The sequence below is a fragment of the Somniosus microcephalus genome, chromosome 10 (assembly GCF_052327205.1).
Source record: "Somniosus microcephalus isolate GS21.2 chromosome 10, FLI_Smic_1.0, whole genome shotgun sequence".
NCBI classification, from domain to species: Eukaryota; Metazoa; Chordata; class Chondrichthyes; order Squaliformes; family Somniosidae; genus Somniosus; species Somniosus microcephalus.
In genome coordinates this window covers 90576661-90591249 of record NC_140996.1, presented here as the reverse complement: position 1 = coordinate 90591249, position 14589 = coordinate 90576661, and the positions used below count along the sequence as shown (strand labels likewise).

Sequence of the window (14589 nt, the reverse complement as noted above, 5' to 3'; positions counted from 1 at the left end):
TGGGGTTACTGGGTATCTCATTGAGAACACTGGGCTGATACCTGCTTCTCAGTCCAGGAGCTATTCTTCCCCCTGGAACCTGCCTCAGGAATTAATGACACCACAGTTCCTGACTGTACTGTCTGTCCTATTTATTGTCAGTGGATGAGCTTTTTCTGCCAGTTGGCTATTTAGAAGTGATTATTTTTCATTAATAGTGCTCCTGGAAGCAGGAGAGAGAATTAACATTAGCATTTGGGCACTGTGTAGCTAAAACAAATTCATTCATGGGATGTGGCCGTCGCTGGTATGGCCATCATTTATTACTCATCTCTAATTACCCTCGAGAAGGTGGTGGTGGTGAGCCACCTTCTTGAACCACTGCAGTCCGAGAGGTGAAGGTACTCCCACAGTGCTGTTAGGGAGGGAGTTCCAGGATTTTGACCCAGCGACGATGAAGGAACGGTGATATATTTCCAAGTCAGGATGGTGCGTGACTTGGCAGGGAACTTGCAGGTGATGGTGTTCCCATGCATCTGCTGCCTTTCTAGGTGGTAGAGGTTGCGGGTTTGGGAAGTGTTGTCGAAGAAGCCTTGGCTAGTTGCTGCAGTGCATCTTGTAGATGGTACACAATGCAGCCACGATGTGCCGGTGGTAGAGGGAGTGAATGTTTAAGGTGGTGGATGGGGTGCCAATCAAGTGGGCCACTTTGTCCTGGATGGTGTTGAGCTTCTTGAGTGTTGTTGGAGCTGCACTCATCCAGGCCAGTGGAGAGGATGCAATCACACTCCTGATTTGTGCTTTGTAGATGGTGGAAAGGCTTTGGGGAGTCAGGAGGGGAGACACGCGCCACAGAATACCTAGCCTCTGACCCGTTGTTGCCATAGTATTTATGCGGCTGGTCCAGTTAAGTTTCTGGTCAATGGTGATCCCCAGGATATTGACGGTGGGGATTAGGCAATGGTAATCCCGTTGAATGTCACGGGGAAGTGGCTAGACTCTCTCTTGTTGGAGATGATCATTGCCTGGCACTTGCGTGGCACAAATGTTAATTGCCACTCATCAGCCCAAGCCTGAATGTTGTCCAGGTCACAGACTGCTTCCTTATCTGAGGAGTTGAGATTGGAACTGAACTGTGCAATTGTCAACGAACATCCCCACTTCTGACCTTCTGATGGAGGGATGGTCATTGATGAAGTACCTGAAGATGGTTGGGCCTTGGACACCGCCCTGAGGAACTCCTGTAATGTTGTCAGCTGCAGAAACCTCATATTGTGTGTGGTGCCACTTATACAAAGCAGCAAGCACAGGTAAGGGATAAAGAAAACATCAGACTTGTGGTAGATACAAGAACCAGACAAAATGTTATTCTCTCAAACTTAGAGCTGTATTTTACATGTTATTAAAAAACGAGGCTGGGCCCACCACCACTGGTCCCTGGAAATGGGCACCTTATTCTACTGGGAAGCTTCTATCATAAAACAAAGGCCAGCCACATAGCACTTGCAGCCATTTACATTTGTCTCCAGATTAACTAAGAGCTAGCTGCAGTCTTTTTAATACACCCTTTATAGACTCCAATGTCTAAAACCATAAGGGCAGTTACTGCCATCAATCCAAAGCCTGCATATAACACTGTCTAGAGCCAAGCATCTATAAGCCTTTCATTAGTTCGAATGGTAAGTAATCCCGGTCTCATTAGTTTGTAGTATCGAGGAGGAACTTATCCATAGATGTGAAAATGCTGTAGATAAAGGAAGGGGACAACTACTTCATCAAAACTCTGAATTTTGATATAAATGAATGGGATAACTCTGTTGATGATTTGACTCCCTCTACATTGAAGTGCTTTCAGTACAATTCTCATTCTGATATGATAGTGCATACACTCATAAAATCTACTTCTGCCAACTCGGTCTGCAGAAGGACAGCATTGGTGGTTTGTACAATTTCTTAAACAACTTACTGAGGGTTTTAGTAACATTTTTTCAAAAACTACATTTCAGAGCATTCACACGGCTCAGTAGATAAATGCACCTCACGAAGCTGCACTAAGTTAAACAGACCAGTAAGGTCCCAAATTTACTGCACAGCTAAGGTAGTAATGAGATTTGCTACAATTCTTTTAGGTATCCTGGGTGGAAGAAGAGAAGACACAGAAAGATTTTCAACCCTGATCATTGTTCAGAAATCCCTGTTCTTAGTGCATATGAAAGCAGGGGCTGGGTCAGCTTTGATAGCTCACCAAAATACATTATAACACATGTGTTTACTGGGTCAGTAAAAATGACCAACAAAAAATGGGAAAGCTTGAAATATGCCCAGAAGAAATATGCAATTCTTTATTGACACAATGTGCTTCCTTATTCTGGTAAATGATTTAACAACCAAAGCATTGGCTATAACATTAGAAATAAATTAACACTGGGCTGTTAAATTATTGTAAGGTAACAATATAACTTGTGAAGAGGCCGCAGCACTTTCACAAACCTATTTACTATAGCAAATTCAGTTAATTTCAGATCATCTCCTGATGGATATATTCTCTCAAAATCAAAATGTATCTCCGTTTCTAATGTAGACATGTCTCTATAATCGTGATTTGGTTATGTTTTTATTTTAGTTTGTCTTTGCAGTATTATTTGCAAAAGATTAGATCATGATTGAAACCTCAGTAGTGTTTAACGCTGCCTCCCCCCTCCATATATTCCTGTTGAACAATTGTTCTCCGTGCACATGTATAGTTCCCATTATCGTTTGTTCAGTTTTAAATCCACCTCTATTTAATAAAGACAAAATTTTATTAAGCTGCAGGCTTCACCTCATACCAAAACAATTACTGAATGAAAATGTTTTGAATACCATACATCTTGTTTATTATTGCGTAATTAAGATGGTTGGGAGGGAGGAGACGGGGTGAGAAGCAATGGGTTAAGAACATTTCATTTTGCTTCTGGAAAGTGAACTTAACGCATATCAATGGGGTTATAAGGGCATTGAATGTGGTGAATTTTTGGGGATGAGAATCCACAGCACAATATTGTCCATAATTTAACATTGATCAGCAATCTCAGAGAAGCTGAAGTGACAGACTATGTGGGAAATGTCAAACTAACACTGTAGAGGATGCAGTTCTAGGTTTATTGTAAAATACACTGGCGGTGGGGGGGGGGTGGTAGCGTGGACTGAGCTTTACCCTACAACTAATTTCCACAGTATGTGACATGACCTAGGAATGAATGACAGGCAAAGGCCAAGGACCAGAGTGGTAGGCATGGAAAGGGAACACCAAATTATGGCTGGTGGCGCCGGCGATAGCAAGATAGGGAAGATAGAGGGTTAAGAGGCAATGTTCCCTTGAAATTTTTTTTGGCTGCGCGGCCCCTTCAAAATACTGCACATGCACGGTTTTTCCTATTTAAAAGCCGGAGAGCCGGCTGCACAACCGCATGGCTTAAAGGGAACATTGGTAAGAAGTAGGTGGTGGGCATTACTTCTTTGTCTGCCTGTTTCTTGATTGGCTATGGGCAAGGGGGACTGTAATGGTAGCTGACGGGGAGCTGAAATGTTTTTCTCCCTTAACAGTGTCAGCTGTGGCTCAGTGGGTAGCCCACTCGCCTCGGAGTCCGAAGGTTGTGGGTTCAAGTCCTACTCCAGGGATTTGTGCACAGAAAGCTAGGCTGGCACTCCAGTGCAGTGCTGAGGGAGTGCTGCACTGTCGGAGGTGCCGTCATTCAGATGAGACGTTAAACCGAGGCCCTGTCTGCTCTCTCAGGTGGACAATTTCTAAGCAGGGGAGTTCTCCCCGGTGTCCTGGCCAATACTTATCCCTCAATCAACAACAAAAAACTGATTATCTGGTCTTTATCACATTGCTGTTCGTGGGAGGTTGCTGTGTGCAAATTGGCTGCCGCGTTTCCCACATTACAACAGTGACTACACTCCAAAAGTACTTAATTGGCTGTAAAGCGCTTGAGCCGTCCGGTGGTCATGAAATGCGCTATATAAATGCAAGTCTTTCTTTCTTTTAAACCAAACAGAAAACTGAAACACGCATTTGCAGCCACAGACAGATTGGTACTCATTGTCTTTACATGCACAGAAATTTCCTGTTTCCGAAGCTTTAGTTCTCGTAATTTGTTCCCCATTTTCACCCATTATACCCATACACTTCTGAAAGGAAAGGAAGACAGTTTAGTCCACAGAATCATCAATATCACTCCTGGGTTGAATAGGTTGCTTGACTGCTCATGAGACAATCCTCTCCCCATAACTCAATCAAGACTGATATAATTCCAAAATCTAGACAAATATTAATAAATTCAGAATTCAAATAGTCTTGTACAATGCTCTAGTTGTCAAATTAGTGTTACAGGAGCTACGCACATAGGATTGCATAAGATATACAGCACAGAAACAGGCCATTCAGCCCAACAAGTCCATGTCAGCGTTTATGTGCCACTCAAGCCTTCCGTCCTTCCTCATCTATCAGCACAGCCCTCGATTCCCTTCTCCCGCATATACTTAGCGAGCCTCCCCTTAAATACATCTATACTATTCAACCACTCCCGGCTCCACATTCTCACCACTCTCTGGGTAAAGACGTTTCTTCTCAATTCCCATATACGGAGGTTGAATTTTTCTATAGCTTCCTAAAATTGTACAAAGAATTAATCAAGATGCAGTAATGACTTTAAGGCAAGTGAATAAGATGGCATCATAGATTTAACAGCCACACTTCACGCGCAATGGGCCTGTACTACAGGGAAGAGTTGTTGGCTGTGCAACACATCACATTAGATTTGAACACTGAAAGTATGAGGAGTGAATATTACAGAATTTTGCTTGAATACCTCTTTGGAACCATTTAGGGAAAATCATGGTCTATGAAAGGACTGAGCTTTAAGAACTAAACACCTTTTTTTCCCTCATTCCATGCTTAAATTCTTTATGTACAATTAGCATCTGTACCCCAAGATGTGATTACAGCCTTGAAATGATTCTCATATTAATCATAACAGCAATTGATCTCCTGTACTGTTACTCAAACAAAACAAAAATTGGAGTCTAATTGTCTCCATTTCTTTCCCACTCTCTAATTCAGTCTCTGTTTATCCGCCAATCTCTTTCTCTTGCTGACTCTCGCATGCTTTTCTTCTTGTGGTCTCTGTATCTCCATTCATCTCCTTCCATTTTTCTCCCCTGTAAGTTTCTCTTTGTCTTTACCGCTTCCTCTCTCTGTCTCTCAATCTCAGTGAATGTCTTTCAAACATGCTCCATTACCAATGGAATCAATTTCTAACTTTTTTTTAAAGTATGCAGTAAGATGGGAGGCAACAGGTTGGTTGGGGGCAGATACTGGGATCGGGCAAGAGAGGCCAAGAGGTACTGCAACACATACAAGGGAGGCATGCTTATAAGCACTAGGATTGGAAGGGAATAAAGACCCAGCTAGAATGGAGTGGAGGGAAGGATTATGGGGGAAGGGAGTACGATAGAGTGGGGAGGTTGGATTTTCCTAGCACAGGGTGGGGTGGGGTGGGGGAGAAAGGGCTGAGGGCTGGGGTTCAAAAGCGGGGCGGGGGAGTTGTGGTCCTCTAATACAACAATAAAACCTGATTGGAGGGATTCAAACATGGAATTCCAGGAAACTGGGCAAGGATTTTGGAGGTGCCAGCACTTTCAAGGACTTGAGAGGAAAAGGAGATTGGAGATGAGGCGGTAGTTTACAAGGACAGAGGGGTCAAGGGTGTTTTATTTGAGATGGGGTGATGATGGCAGATTTGAAGGGGAGGGGGAGAGTACCTGAGGAGAGAGAACCATTAACAATTTCAGCTAACATGAGAGCCAGAAAGGGAAGTTGGGTGGTCAGCAGTCTGGTAGGAATAGGGTCGAAGGATGCAGGAGATGGGTTTCACGGACAAGAGGAGCTGAGAGAGAGCATAACCTAGAACATAAGAAATAGGAGGAGTCAGCCATTCGAGCCTGCTCCGCCATTTAATAAGATCAAGGCTGATCTTTTACCTCAACTCCACCTTCCCGCCCTATTCCCCATATCATTTGATTCCCTTGGAATCCAAAAATCTATTAATCTCTGTCTTGAATTTTTAAAAATTTGTTCCTGGGATGTGGGCGTCGCTGGCAAGGCCAGCATTTATTGCCCATCCCTAATTACCCTTGAGAAGATGGCGGTGAGCCGCCTTCTTGAACCGCTGCAGTCCTTGTGGTGAAGGTATTCCAACAGTGCTGTTAGGGAGGGAGTTCCAGGATTTTGACCCAGCGATGATGGAGGAATGGCAATATATTTTCAAGTCAGGACGGTGTGTAACTTGGAGGAGAACTTGCAGGTGATGGTGTTCCCATGCACCTGCTGCCCTTGTTCTTCCTAGGTGGTAGAGGTCGTGGGTTTGGGAGGTGCTGCCGAAGAAGCTTTGGCAAGTTGCTGCAGTGCATCTTGTAGATGGTACACACTGCAGCCACGGTGCGTCTGTGGTGGAGGGAGGGAGTGAGTGTTTCAGGTGGTGGATGAGGTGCCAATCAAGCGGGCTGCTTTGTCCTGGATGGAATCGCGCTTCTTGAGTGTTGTTGGAGCTGCACTCATCCAGGAAAGTAGAGAGTATTCCATCACATTCCTGACTTGTGCCTTGTAGATGGTGGAAAGGCTTTGGGGAGTCAGGAGGTGAGACACTCGCCGTAGAATATCCAGCCTCTGACCCGCTCTTGGTGACCCCCAGGATCTAGATGGTGGGGGACTCGGCGATGGTAATGCCGTTGAATGTCAAGGGGTGGTGGTTAGACTGCAGCTTGTTGGAGATAATCATTGCCTGACACCTGTGTGGCGCGAATGTTACTTGCCAGTTATCAGCCGAAGCCTGAATGTTATCCAGGTCTTGCTGCATGCGGGCACGGACTGTTTCATTATCTGAGGAGTTGCCAATGGAACTGAATACTGCATTCATCAGCAATTTTATACTCAACGACTGAGCACCCACAGCCCTCTGGGATAGAGAATTCCAAAGATTCACAACCCTTTGAGTGAAGAAATTTCTCATCTCAGTCATAAATGGCTGGCTCCTTATTCTGCAGGAAAGGGTGGTACATCGGCGAGACCATGCAGACACTGCGACAACGGATGAACGGACACCGCGCAACAATCACCAGGCAGGAGTGTTCCCTCCCAGTCGGGGAACACTTCAGCAGTCAAGGACATTCAGCCTCCGATCTTCGGGCAAGCATTCTCCAAGGCGGCCTTCGAGACACACGACAACGCAAAATCGTCGAGCAGAAACTGATAGCCAAGTTCCGCACCCATGAGGACGGCCTCAACCGAGATCTTGGGTTCATGTCACGCTACATGTAACCCCACCTGACGCAGGGTCATCCAGACTCAAGTCGACATTGGCTTGTTCTCTCTACACAGATGCAGCCGGACCTGCTGTGATTTCCAGCCAAAAAAAATGTTTTTTGTCTGTTTTTTTGTTTTTCATACAGACCCCAGCATCTGCAATATTTGACCCCTTGTGACCCCACCTCATTGTTCTTTGATGTAATGTTTCCCTGACTGACCCGTTTGGACACCATTCACACCTTTGACTGCTGTGATTATCTCTCTGCCGAGGTGTGATAAATGGCAGTTGGAAAGGTTACCTGTAAACATCTGACATGATTCTCTGACTATATAAGCTGTGTCTTTATGCATTTCTCCACTTCACCTAAAGAAGGAGCAGCGCTCCGAAAGCTTGTGATTTCAAATAAAGCTGTTGGACTATAACCTGGTGTTGTGTGACTTCTTACATTTGTCCACCCCAGTCCAACTCCGGCATCTCCACACCATCCTTATTCTAAGACTGTGACCCCCTAATTCTAGACTCCCCAGCCAGGGGAAACATCCTTCCAGCCCTACTTTGTCAAGCGCCTTAAGAATTTTATATGTTTCAATGAGATCACCTCATTCGCTAGCGACCTATTCCCTTAAATAGGAAAGTGTGCACACACGAACCAGCAACAGCTCATATACACAGAGAAGATCCCAGTTATAAACTGGAAGCTCTGGGTGCAGACTGCACCTCAAGCGGTAGGCCTGTGTAAACTGTTGCAGGGATGTCAAGAGGAGTAGGCATGCATAGGGATTCATTTTTATTAACATCTAGATAAAGAAGTATTTTTGTATATAGTTTTGAGCTGCAGGTGTTATCCAATATAATTGCCAAAACACTAACAAGGAATTATTGTACTGATTCGGCCCCAATTTGCTAGCTTTTCAGTTGGTGCTGGTGAAATGTTTAACTTTCCCTTCATTTTGCTAATGATAACAGAGACTATGCCCCCTTCGCCAACCAATGGAAAATAATCTTTCACTAATCACCTTCTAAAAGCCTTTCCTAATACCTTACACAGTTGGTACGGTATATAAATGGAACCCTCACTTAAGGATTAATGGTTTCCATGTAATAGCTGTAAGGTTATGGAATGGTAATCTGCAACTGATTACCAGAAATAACGTACGAAGTAAACTGTTGCACAGCACCATCTATTCCTGGTCTACCTACAAAATGCTTTCCTCAACACAAGCGGAATCAGACCTTTATCAAAAGACACAGGAGTTGGAGACGCCGAATTGTTTTTCTTTAATCAAGGGGGACAGGGCCCGACTGCCATTTTAGATCGGGAACCAGGCGGAAGCCACCACCGGCAGCCTGAGCCCTGGGCCGCCTCCCATTTCACCGCATGCGTCCAGCAGTGACCCCCATCCCCAAGTACAGGCCCCTCTCCAGCAAACAAGTCGCCGGAAATCTCTCCTTACTGAGCCCAGGATCATGTAAAAAATCGAGGCCGATGCCTATGGAGGAGAACCCAGCCCCTCCTCCTTTCGGAGTAGGCCGCGGCGGGTTAGCAAGGCGAGGCCCCGGTCTGCATCCTCCCTCCCTGCCTCATCCCCCTCCCTGCCTCACTCACATCTTGCGTTGCCTCTCCAGCTCTGCTTTCTTCTCCTCCTCCTCTCGCTTCTGCTTCTCGTCCAAGCTGCTCCTCTTGCTCAGGTTGCGGCCGAAGATGTCGATCCGCTCCGGGGTGGTGCGGCAGCGGGAGCGGGAGCGTGACTCCCGGTTGGCTGCGTGCCGGCGGCTCTTCTTCTCCCGGGACTTGGAGCGTTTTCGCGGCCTCTCCTTGTCCCGCGAGTGGGAGCGCGTCCGTCGCTTGGCGTGCTTGCTGCTCTTGGCGTGTTTGGAGCGCGACGAGCTGCGACTCCGAGACCTGCCCATCGCCGCCGCCGCGGCCCGATCCCCGGATGGCTGGTGGGGTTGGAGAAGGCAGAGAGTCGGCGTCTGTACAGCACCGCCCTGACTACTGGTAACGAGTGACGACCCCGTCCACCGACTCGACGTTCCCGTGATGGCTTCCACCTCGCAGATTCTCCGAGGCCCCGGAGACGCCGCGAAAACAGCGACAAAATGGCGACTCGGGTAAATATCGAAAAGGACCGCCGGCACCTGCACCCACAATGCACCGCGCCCCTCCCTCCGCTCGGACCGCTCCGGAAATAGCCGAACGCCTTCGGGCAACAGTCGAGCTCAGTGCAGCGACGAGGGGCGAAAGTCATGGGCATTGCCAAAACTGAACAGAGTAAAAGAAAGAGAGAAAGCAAAATGAAAGACTTGCATTTATATCTCGCCTTTCACGACCTCAGGACGTCCCAAAGCACTTTACAGCCAATTAAGTACTTTTGAGATGTAGTCACTTGTAATGTAGGAAACGCAGCAGCCAACATGCCCACAGCTAGCTCCCACAAACAGCAATGTGATAATGAGCAGATAATTTTTTTTTTGTGGTGTTGGTTGAGGGTTAAATATTGGCTGGGACACCAGGGATAACTCCCCTGCTCTTCCAACAAAAGAAATAGGAGCACGAGTAGCTCATTCGGCCCCTCGAGCCTGCCCTGCCATTCAGTAAGACCATGACTGATCTTCTACCTCACTCCACTTTCCTGCACTATCCCCATATCCCTTGATTCCTTAATATCCAAAAATCTATCGATCTCTGTCTTGAATATACTCAACGACTGAGCCTCCACAGCCCTCTGGGGTAGAGAATTCCAAAGATTCACCACCAACTGAGTGAAGAAATTTCTCCTCATCTCAGTCCCAAATGGCTGACCCCTTATTCTGAGACTGACGCCTAATTCTAAACTCCCCAGCCAGGGGAAACATCATCCCTTGTTAACTGCCACCATAATCCCTTTTTAACTGGCTTTTCCCATTTTAAGAAATTATCAGCGTGTTGCCCGACATGCAACAAACACACCAGCTGATTGTGCCGGGTTCAGCAAGTAGGTGAATTGTTGACAGCTGTTCCTGCAGCATAGAAAGCGGAGGAGTAACATGGCTGACTTTCAGATGACAGAACTTTGTGCTTTGAGGTTTTGTAAAACCTTTTTGCAGGTCTATTGAGCTTGTGAGTGTAAAAGCTGATATCCATATGCACTGTGACCTCATTGAAATAACTCTGGCCACATTGAGTGAGCGCTTATAACATGTCTTCCTCAACTGAGATATATACCAGCGGGATGGGAACCATTTATACCCTGTCATCCTGGTCCTCAGAATCGTAGGAAGAGAAGCCACGGCAGCAGCAGAACCAGGCACAACAGCAGCAGCAACAACAGGAGCGCCAAGCTTCTCCTCAGCCACCTGATGCTGCACAGGGGCAGAGGCCATCAGCGCAGTGCTGCACCTTGCCGCAGGAGATAACCCCAACACAGGGTTTACAGGCCGAGGATCAGCTTCCTCAGCATAAAAGTGAGAAACAGTGCCAAAGGAGGCTGAGACTTTCACGAGAGGTAGTCACTGACATCTTTACAATGCTGCACCAAGACCTGGAGCCCAGAGGAACGGGTGGCCACTCCTTACCAGTGGCTGTTAAAGTCACCACCGCACTCAACTTCTTTGCTTCAGGATCCTTCCAGGGATCATCAGCAGACATCAGCGGCATCTCCCAGTTGGCCGCACACACTTGCATCATGCAGGTTATCGATACTCTCTTTGCAAAGGCGCACCAATTACATTCACTTCTCCATGGATGAAGCAAGTGTAACTGCGCATGCGGTTGGCTTTGCAAATATGGCAGGTTTCCCAAGGGAGCAGGGCATCATAGACTGCACACATGTGGCCATTAGGGCACCCCATCACAACCCAGCTGTATTTGTCAACTGCAGGGGCTTCCAATCCCTTAACGTGCAGCTGGTGCGTAACCACAGGAACATCATCATGCATGTTTGCGTAAAGTACCCTGGCAGTTGCCATGACTTGTTCATCCTGCGGCAGTCTACTGTGCCTCAGCTCTTCAATCTGCCAACACAACTTTCCGGATGGCTACTTGGAGACAAGGGCTATCCCCTGAAAAAGTGGCTAATGTCACCGATGAGGGGGCCATCAAACAAAGTTGAGGAGCGGTACATGTGGACCACATTTCCACCAGAAGCATCATTGAGCAAACCATCGGCTTACTCAAAAAGCGATTCAGATGCCTTTACAGATCAGGTGGAGCCCTACAGTACACACCAGCCAGAATCATCGTCGCCTGCTGTGCTCTGCACAACATCGCACAGCAGCGTGGCTTTGCATTGCGTGGGGAACAAGTGGCTCAGCGCACAGCCTCCTCGGAAGAGGGGGAGGAGGAGGCGGCAGATGAGGGATGCCTTGTGGGGGTGGATGTGTCAATTCCACCAGCATGCAAGCACATTGCTGGCCATGAGGCAAGGGATGCACTTATCCAAGCCAGATTCATATAATTTAACGCATCAACCATATATGGCTGGCACATGGAAATGAATGTCTGGCCGAACTTCTTAACACACCGTACAGCATCTGTGCAATAAACTGTGGTTTTCTATCACTCTCACCACCATCATTACAGATGAACGGCACCCTGAGCTCTCACTGTGCAACTTCCATTTCTGAGCACACATAGGCCAACTCTTTGAATCTTTGCCATTGCTTTTCTTTAATACATTAATAATAACGATGACAAATGTTTGTATCAGGCGAAAACACCCAAGTGACTACCCTTGTGACTATTTGTGTGTTAACTTTCTCTTACACGTGCTTCTACGTGGTGCTTCCCCTGTGGCTTCAGCAGATGTAGAGGCAGCTTGCTCACTTCTATGCTGTGCCTGCTTTGACGCATTTGGCGGGTGTCCTCTGGGATGGGAGCCTGGGAGGGCTCCGCAACAGTCTGCTCCTCCTGCGGCTGTGCAGGGGCTGAGACAGTCATCTCAGTTGGGTGAGGAAACGGCGGCTCTGACGAGGACTCCGCTGTGGCATGGGAGTGTAAGCACTTGGAGAGGAGCACACACTTCCTTGTTGTCGACCACCAACATCCCTCTCATGGGTCACCCGCACTTCAGTGCTAGTAAGTGGCTGGAGAGCACCTTGCTGCACATCAGTGGGGATATGAGGACCCGTCTCTGTACTAACAGTCCTCATAACGGGGAACATACAACATACAAATTAGGAACAGGAGTAGGCCACTCGGCCCCTCGAGCCTGCTCCGCCATTCAGTAAGACCATGGCTGATCTGATTACTCCACATTCCCGCCTACCCCCGATAATCTTTCACCCCCTTGCTTATCAAGAATCTATCTAACGCTGCCTTAAAAATATTCAAATACTCTGCTTACGTTGCCCTCTGAGGAAGAGAGTTCCAAAGACACATGACCCACTGTGAGAAAAAATTTCTCCTCATCTCATTTTTAAACAGTGACCCCTAGTTCTAGATTCTCCCACAAGAGGAAACGTCCTCTCCACATCCACCCTGTCAAGACCCCTCAGGACCTTATATGTTTCAATCAAGTCACCTCTTACTCTTCTAAACTCCAGCGGATACAAGCCTAGCCTGTCCAACCTTTCCTCATAAGACAACCCGCCCATTCCAGGTATTAGTCGAGTAAACCTCTGAACTGCTTCCAACGCATTTACATCCTTCCTTAAATAAGGAGACCAATACTGTACACAGTACTCCAGATGTGGTCTCACCAATGTCCTGTATAACTGAAGCATAACCTCCCTACATGGAGGTACGTCCATGTACATCTGGTTCCTCTCCTCAATAGATGCCCATCTATCCTCCATATCAGACCATTTATTTAGAAGAGTCACCATGCTCATTTGAGTCAGGCGATTTATGTCCTTCATGGAGGTTGCCATATTTTCCGTGGCGGCACCTACATTCGCCATTGAGTGCACCATGGCATTGCTCATGTTTGAGATGGACTCCTCCATTCCCTGCACACTCGCAGTTACCATGGATGCAAACCCTGTCAGAGACTCCTGCACTTGTTCCTGGAGTTCCAGCACCGCTCTCTTTCTGGATGGCCCCACAGGCACAGCGTCTACATGCAGCTGGGCAGAGCTAGGAGCAGCCTGCAATCTCCGATGAGGACTCTCCAATGCTGTCGCTGTCTCCACCATCTGCTGATGCTTACTTGTGAACTGTGATACACCAGGTGACAACACCACTCTATGTCGCGAAGGACCTGGGTGCGCTGATTTCTGGTGATGCTGCTCCCTCAGAGGCTCCAGGTTCCTCTGAGGAGTCATCTGGCTTATCCTCCTGGACAGTGGGGAGGGGGGCTCTCGATGGTCCTGTGGGGGAGTAAAGGCATGAGTTAGACATGTGATATTTAGGTAGCAGAAACGTCCTATTGTGCAGATGATCAGAACTCAATCTGTATGAACAGATGCCATATCAGTCACTCATGAAATCTTAAATGAGAGGGTTGCAAACCTATTTTGTCACCAGCTTGCTCTAGTGCACCTGTCTCTCCTTCCCCCACTTCCAGCTCCTCTGCACCTCCAACTATGTCGAGAGCAGCCTCCTCAGTGTTAGTTAAAGTTGCGAGGGATGGTGTGCTTCCTCCTGTCCTCCACTCTCTCCCTCTTATTATGGGCTCTCTTTTCCTGCAATGAGGGACATAAGTGGAGTTTCAGCGAGATTGATGGAGTGAGTGTAAAGATTCCATAACATTGAAGCTTGGAGGGAGACAAAGATGGAGTGAGGTGTCAAAACCAAGGTGCCTCCCTGTGCCTTGTTAGTTGTTGTCATTGCACAACAGTGTAAGCGAGTGTGAGGGGTGCATAGTAGGATGGTGATGTGATTCTGTACATAGAGAGAGGGGGATACGTAAGGGTTCAAGGGAAGTAAGGGTAAGTTGGGATGTGGAGGAGTAGGTTGACAATGCAGAGTGCTGGTGATGAGAACAGATGGGAAGCAGATTGAAGGTAAGTGTGATGTTATACTCACTTTTGCGTAGCGTAGCAGATAATTTTTCAGCACTGCACCCAGTTGCGTGAGCACAAGGACCTAGCGCTTACCTTCTCAGCAATTTGCAGCCAGCCTGCCTTTGTCTGCTGAGGAGGCTTCCTCCGGCCATGGAGAGGGAACAGAACCTCCTTGCACCCTCTTACTCCCTCCACAAGACCATGGAGGGAGTCATCATCAAATCTAGGAGCAGCCTTCGATCTTGCAGCAGTCATTTTCAGAGGACTCGTTTTCAGGAGCAGCATAAACCAAATGAAATCCAAAAGCTACATGGGCCCCTTAAAAGCTCCTGAATGG

At 47.3% G+C, this 14589-nt stretch overlaps 1 protein-coding gene across 2 annotated transcripts in view; it reads right to left on the bottom strand.

Moving 5' to 3' along the window:
- LOC147111571 (arginine and glutamate-rich protein 1-like) overlaps positions 1-9495 on the bottom strand; it is a 45708-nt gene extending 36213 nt beyond the window's left edge. Inside the window, exon 1 of one of the 2 annotated variants that reach the window (XM_085998638.1) lies at positions 8935-9495. In XM_085998638.1, coding sequence (XP_085854764.1) covers positions 8935-9239 — 305 coding nt within the window. In that variant the 5' untranslated portion in view covers positions 9240-9495. The remainder of the gene's footprint in view (positions 1-8934) is intronic. The other variant, XM_085998639.1, reaches the window with a different exon arrangement.
- Between the last annotated feature and the right edge of the window lie 5094 nt (positions 9496-14589).